General features: G+C 49.2%; 1 protein-coding gene across 2 annotated transcripts in view; it reads left to right on the forward strand.

Moving 5' to 3' along the window:
* The first annotated feature begins 424 nt into the window (after positions 1–424).
* Positions 425–7,042, forward strand: part of QSOX1 (quiescin sulfhydryl oxidase 1) — a 44,512-nt gene continuing 37,894 nt past the window's right edge. The window contains exon 1 of one of the 2 annotated variants that reach the window (XM_017888815.1): positions 425–808. In XM_017888815.1, the coding sequence (XP_017744304.1) occupies positions 544–808 (265 nt within the window). In that variant the 5' untranslated portion in view covers positions 425–543. The remainder of the gene's footprint in view (positions 809–7,042) is intronic. The other variant, XM_017888816.1, reaches the window with a different exon arrangement.

Genomic DNA, 7,042 nt, shown 5'->3' on the forward strand with positions numbered 1-7,042 from the left:
AGACCACGCGTCCCTCTTCTCTCCCACCTGCATCGAATTCACAACGTCTCATCGCTTTGCGGGAGCCCAGGAACTGCCCTAAAACAGCAGAAATCCGGGTCGTCAATTCCAACGGACTCCTCTTCCGTTGGATACGGGGGCCGTGACAGGCCAAACAACCTCCGCGAGGGCCCCGCAGCCACTGCTCAGCGGACGCTCCATTCCTTTCCTTGGGGATGGAGCTCCAGGGACTGGACTGTACACCTCGCCTCCTGGGGCCTGAGGCGGGAACCCGGCTTGCGCAGCTCTGAGGCCTCGGCGGACCGCGAAAGGATGGCTCACCGCCCGGCCACGGCCAGACCCGGCAGCAAGCTCAGCCCCTCCCGCTCCTGGGCCCAGGCGCGGCCTGAGGGGCGGGGCGGGGGGTGGGGGGACGGGGCCGGCCACGGAGGGCTCAGGGGCGGGGCCACGTGGCTCCTCCTTGCGGGCGGAGGCAGGCGGTGCCGCGGCGCCGGGACCCGACTCATCCGGTACTTGCGTGTGGTGGTGAGCGCAGCGCCGAGGATGGGGAGGTGCGGCCGCGGCTCCGAGCCGCTGCCGTCCCTGCTGCTGCTGCTACTGTTGCTGCTCGCGGTTCCCGGCGCTGGCGCAGCTCCGCGCTCGGCGCTCTACTCGCCTTCCGACCCGCTGACGCTGCTGCAGGCGGACACGGTGCGCGGCGCGGTGCTGGGCTCTCGCGGCGCTTGGGCCGTGGAGTTCTTCGCCTCCTGGTGCGGCCACTGCATCGCCTTCGCCCCGACGTGGAAGGCGCTGGCCGAAGACGTCAAAGGTGAGAAGCGGCGGCGGCCCGCTTCCCCGTGCCCCGCCGCCCCGACCCCTCCACCTGCCCCGCGGGCAGCCCCTTACTCCGGGAGCACGTCCCTCTTCCAGTCACCTCCGCCCACCTCTTCCTCTCCGCGCATCCCGCGACCCCCACCTTCATGTTTCTCATCTCCATTTTTGGCTCCCGCTCCCTTGCCTTTTCCTCTTGGCCCTCATCCCGAGCTTCTCTCCCCTCTCCGCGGCCTGGTCCCCCAGACCTGCCCTGCTTGCCCGGTTCGTCCCCCGGCAGGTTACTGCCTCCTCCCCAGAGAAGGGTCTCCTTTGTTCCTTCCTCCGCATGGTCCGCTGACACCTTACGGCTTCCTGGTCCAGCCTTGTGGCAGTCCTCTTCCTCTCGTCCAGGGACCCATGTCGCTTTCCTGCCAGGTTCCTTAGCTGCTGTGGGTCAGTGCTGGGGAGAAAAGGGAACGGGCATTCATTTTGCCCCCCCACCACCTTTCTCCACTCCCTCGACTGGTTGACCCAGATGGTACATACACTTCCTTTCTCATTTTTGTCTTTGATAGGGGTATCTCTGTTCTGGGCCTCTCCTGACCTGCAGCCTCCAGCTCCTTAGCTTCCGGGCCACATCCTCTGTCTTCCCCCGCTCAGACCCTAATGTTTTAACCCCATGCACCCAGAGGCCTTTGGTGCATGTCTGGTTCTTGCTCCGTGTTCCCAATCACTGGTTGGGGCATCAAAACTATATTTCCTGGATTCCAAGACATCAACTGTGAGACACACTGTTCATTTTGTGACAGCCCAAGGGGTAGAAGGATAGGAAAAAACCACTATATGTATAGAGACTTTAAGGGGAACTCTATTACAGAAATGCTAAAATTTTGAAAAACTTAAGACTTAGAGTCGAGGAAATATGGTAATAATAGTAATTAATATTTACGGAGCACCTATCATTTCAGGCACCTTACTAAGTACTGGGCATACATTGTCTCATAGTTTCCTTTCCACAATTTAAAGATTCCTGTGGTGTCACACATCCACCTAACCCAGGTAGTGGGCATTTGGCGGGCAGGAGTGGTGTAGTGATAGTGATTTATTCTTGACTTGCTGCCTCTGAATGGAGCTACTTCCTGATTCTGGTGCTAGGTCGCTAGCACGGGCTCCTGCCCTGAAATGGTCACTGAATGAGAACTGTAGGCATCTTTGGAAGTAGGCCTCTTTCTAGAGAAAGCGGAACTGGAACCATTGTTCCCCTTCTCTGCTGTCGGTATTTCTTGATAAACTCCACTCTTTGTGGTAGAATAGTGCCTTTGTAGATGTTAGTTTTCACACTCACCCTCCTTCTTTCCTGAGCAGCTTGCAGATTGGTTTCTGAAGTGGCTAGATGGAACCATGCGTACATCTTTTAGCCATATGGTCCTGGAAAATTATTTTTAAAAGAAACTTATAAGCTGTTTTGACCTCCAGTTTACACTTGCCCACATACCTCACTGGTCCCATTAGCTGAACCAGCCTTTCTGAGCAGTGCTTCACACCATTTCAACACATTTGGTCAGGGGGGGAGTGATGTCAACACATCTGGTCAGGGGAGGAGGAAGAAAGAACACGGATCATGGAACTGGAACACCTAAGAGAAGGTAAATCTCAGGGGACATTGTGGGCATGAACATCATAAAAATTCCCTGATCACTTTCCACTTTGAGGCTACAAGAGGTGTTCAATGGCTGCAGATGGACTTAGTCTTGAATTTCTTCCTTCTTGAGAGTGCTGGAGGGAAAGATTAGCTTCCAGCTGACTCACATGTTTAGCCTCTTGCAATGCAGAGTTTTAGTTTTCCTATGAGTTGCATATCTAGATACTGACCCAGTCTGCTCCTGGATGAGGGTTAACATTTCCAAACGGTATTCCCCAGTGCATGGAGCCTTTCTTTAAAATAAGAAAGCGAAATCAGAATTTAACCTCTGAAAAGGAAATGGAAGGATCAAAGTCTGTGGGGATGATCCAGGGTAAATGGGAGGTGAGAGATTTCAGTGGAAGCTGGACGTCTCCTGTGAGCCATTGGTGTGTCAGCCCTTGAGCCAGATGGTGTTGGGAGGGCACTGGCAGAATCTGCTGTCAGCCTGCAATGAAGAATGTCCTTCACTCTAACCCAAAGGGGTATTCCCTGGTGAGGCCCTGCTGAGTAGCTCGGATTGGTCTCGCTTCATCTCTGTCCTGAGGTTTCTTGAGAAAGATTGGTTGTGGACCCGCAGAGGGCTGCTCTCATCCCACCCTGGACTGTGTGAGTATGGCCCATGCTCTCTGCTGAGGACACCTGTATCTTGAGGCAGGAACAGAGACAGAGTGAAGGTCATGGGGAGAGAGAAGAATTTTGCAGCCATACTTGGCTGGCTTCAGGCATTTAATCTGACTGAATAGGGTTCATTTCTTCAGTGACTAGGGCAGTAGATTCTCTAGGGCAGCTGCTGCCCTGGGGCAGAGCATGTGTTTCTGAGAAGCTAGTTCACCCCCTTTCTATTACAGAGCAGCTCCCACCATATGTTTGGGAAATTGGTAGTATCCAATTTAGGCCTTCATTGCTATTCACTGGCTAATCAATCAGCAAATATTTGTTGAGTGATAAGCATTGTTTGCATTGCAGTTGGGGAAATGAACTACTCACAGAAGGAAAATTGGCAATTGTTTCAAAGCTGTGTTTGAAAAAGGCCAAAGGAGTGGTTCAGCCATTTCTTGTAGGAACCCGGGGGAGGAAAGTCACAGAGGGCTAATCTAATCACCAAAGGCCTTCATGCCAGTAGTTATTTATTACACGCTTGCCTTATGCCAGCAGTTTGCTAAGGGCCTTCACAGGCCATTATTATGACAATCCTTACCCCGGAAAATATCTGAGCTATGGATATTGTCTTCCTCTTTTTTTTAAAACAGATAAGTAACTTGCCAGGTTTACACAGATGCTGGAGGAGGCCGTTGACTCCAGCTCTTTTTGGCTCTCTGGAGCCTGGGCAGGTAGAGAGGTGGGTGGAGAAGGAAGGATACTCCAGGTGGAAAAACAGTGTGTGCCGAGCTATGAAGGTGAGGTTCATAAGGCGTGTGTTTGAGTGACAGTGAGCAGTGTTGGTTTTGCCCCCCTTCTCTTCCAGGGCACAGGCCACATCTGCTATGTGTACCTGTGATTCCCAGCACCAGAGCCTGGTACAGAGTAGGAGCCCACTGCACATTCATGGTCGCCAGTGGCCTAAGCCTCACAGGATTCCAAATGACAGTGTGAGTGTAGAACCTTCTGCTGGTGCCGTGGATCATCTTGACTCAGACTGGGGGTGTCAGCCAGGTGTGAGGGGTAGGGAAGGCATTTTGTCCATCCAGTGATGTCACTGCCCAGAAACTGTCAGCAAGGAGGAAGGAAGGCATGAGTTGGTGACCGCATAGTACTGACTAGCTGGACAGGGCATAAACCAACTCTGTGTCAGGAGAACTCCTGAAGACTTCGGTGTAGAGTCCAGAGCTGAGGGTTGATAGCTTCTGGTCACTAGACCACCAGGTCTCGCTGGCTCTTTGTGGTTTGGGTACATCTGTGCCTCTGCCTTCATGGAAGCCCAGACCCACTTAACACTCGGAGGCTGCATGTTTCTTGTTAAGAGTTGTTTGCCATCCAGCACCTGAACGGTTGTCAGAGCTGGAAGGGGCATTAGAGATCATTCATCCTGGCCCTCGCTGATCCAGGAGGAAGCAGAGGTCCAGAGAGACACGTGGAGCTCACGGTGCTGCAGCCAGTTAAACTCCAAGCAAGGTTTCCTACTCTACCCAGTGCCTTCCTGAACTTGTGAGTGGGGCAGGGGACGCTGCCCTTGACTCCAGACCAAGCCCCTGGTAGGGGCTCAGCAGAATCCCCACAACACCCTCACCACAGGGCATCCTTTCACCCATCACTCCAAAATTTACAGCTGTCTAGCGTCTCTTGCCTTGCCACCCTTCCCCTCTCCATTAGTCCATTTATTCTGTTGTTGGTACAAAAATTACTCTGTTCAGAGCAATAATTGTACCAGGAAAAGGTTTTCTCCCCACTGGTAGAGCTGAACTGATACTAGTGATCGTTTTGGTGTTGGGCATTTAAGTCACCTGACACTTCAGAAAGTCTCTATCACTCAACTCTGCATTGCTTTGACAGTAAAGCTTAAATGCAGCTTTGCTTTAACAATGGAGCACTCAGATAAGGACCTTCTCTATTCCAACTCCTGTTACTTGTCAAAAGACAAAATTACACCACATTCAAAAATCTTAACTGGCTTTTATTGTGATTCTAGAATCAGGCAACACCACATTCTCTCTTACAAAATGAGTATTCTGATGAGCTAAGCAGAGGAGTTTGGCTTTATAGACAGAAAAAGGCTGAAGAAAGCAGAAACAGATCAAAAATCAGATGGGTTCTTTCGGTCCCTTTTAAAGGTTAAAGCAGAGGAGATTTCCTTATGTTGGCTGAAACTGGCTTGTTTGGAGATTTGACTGTTATCTCACTCTCTCCTGATTTCTTGGAAGGTCAGATCAACAGCTTAGTTTTGGCTTGGTGGCGTGGGACTTCAGCTTGAGGGACTCCATCGTGGTTTGGTCTCTTGGGCCTTGTGCAGGAGCTCAGTCCCAACCGATGGCCTCCTAGAAATATTTAACAATTCTCCCCTTTTGGTCAGGTTCTCACCTAGGTGAGAGTGTTACTAAAACAGGGCATCAGCACTACTCTCAGTAATCATCATTTTGGGTTTTCAGTCTTAACACATCATTTATAGGTTAAGGTATCCTCATTATCACGTGTTACTTGGAGTTTTGGTCATTCACACTGGAGAGAGACCATTTAGCATTCAGCAGATGGCTGCATAAAGACGTTTAAGACTTTTTGAGAGGATACAGTGTAACAGGGAAACTATAATGACTCTCCCCAGGATAATACTGAGAGTTTACAATATGCTGCTTAGCCATGGACCCATGAACCAAACCAGCTAAAATCGAAGAGATGAAAGAGTGAGCCAGATGAGGAATTTACCCTTTTTAACCAAGTACTATTTGTTCATTTTTTGCGACTGAGTCTTAATACCCTATGTATCTATCCATGTGCAACAAAAAGTGTCAGCAATTGCACCGATTCCCTGTTCAGCTGGTAGGTAGCATTTCTATTATCTAGCATCCCATGACTGGGTTAAATTAAAGCAGGGAGTAAGAACACATGGGTCTAAAAGTCTGACTCTATAAAAGGGACCACTAGTACAGTTTGAACAATAGTTGTGTTAGGGATGTTGCGGAAGTTACCCCCTGGGTGGACTAAAGGATCCCTTTGGTCATGTAAAGATCTGGGTTGAGCGTGACAAATCCAGTATTTCATGAAGTTACCCCCAGAAGCCACTGATTGTGAAATTCTGACTACAGCATTATCCTGCCAGACGAAAAAAGGTAGACATAATTAAGGATAAAGTGGAAGGCTTATTCCAGTGAATCTCTTGTTCAGATGTTTTGGGAAAGCATGAAATTGTCAACTTCTTGTCCTGGTTTGCAGTTTGATTGTCTCTGGTTATGGCATTGGGCATTTTGGTGAACTCTTTGTGTGGCTTACACATCAGGCATGAGACTTGTCCCTTGAAGTTGTTCAGCTTCTGCTTATAGGGCTTTAGGCACAGTACAGTTCTTTTTTTTTTTTTTTTTTTATTATACTTTAAGTTCTAGGGTACATGTGCATAACATGCAGGTTTGTTACATATGTATACTTGTGCCATGTTGGTGTGCTGCACCCCTCAACTCGTCAGCACCCATCAAGTCATCATTTACACAGTACAGTTCTTGTTCTTAGTTGGAGAACTGTAGCTAGTTTTGGAAGAAACTGGAAGAATTCAGGATCCAATCCATCTTATAGGTAGATGGTAAAAACTTGAAAATGATCAACAAGGCTACAATCTAATAACAGGTGTACTATAGTTTTTCTTCAGGAACATATTTTTTCTCTCTGTAGTCACCCCCATTTCTACCAAAGATAATCAGGATAAACGAGAGGCAGAGGTCACAGTGAGCCGAGATCGCACCACTGCACTCCAGCCTGGATGACAGAGCAAGACTCCATCCAAAATAAAATAGAATAGAATAGAATAGTCAGGGTAAGACTAATTTGCTCGCAGAATATGTTTAGTCTCATCAAACTTGGCCTGATTATTTACATAAGTGTGGCAAGAATAGTGATTTTTTTTTTTTTTTTTTTTTTTTTTTT

This window comes from Rhinopithecus bieti, unplaced genomic scaffold, assembly GCF_001698545.2.
Source record: "Rhinopithecus bieti isolate Rb0 unplaced genomic scaffold, ASM169854v2 scaffold_15676, whole genome shotgun sequence".
Taxonomy (NCBI): Eukaryota; Metazoa; Chordata; class Mammalia; order Primates; family Cercopithecidae; genus Rhinopithecus; species Rhinopithecus bieti.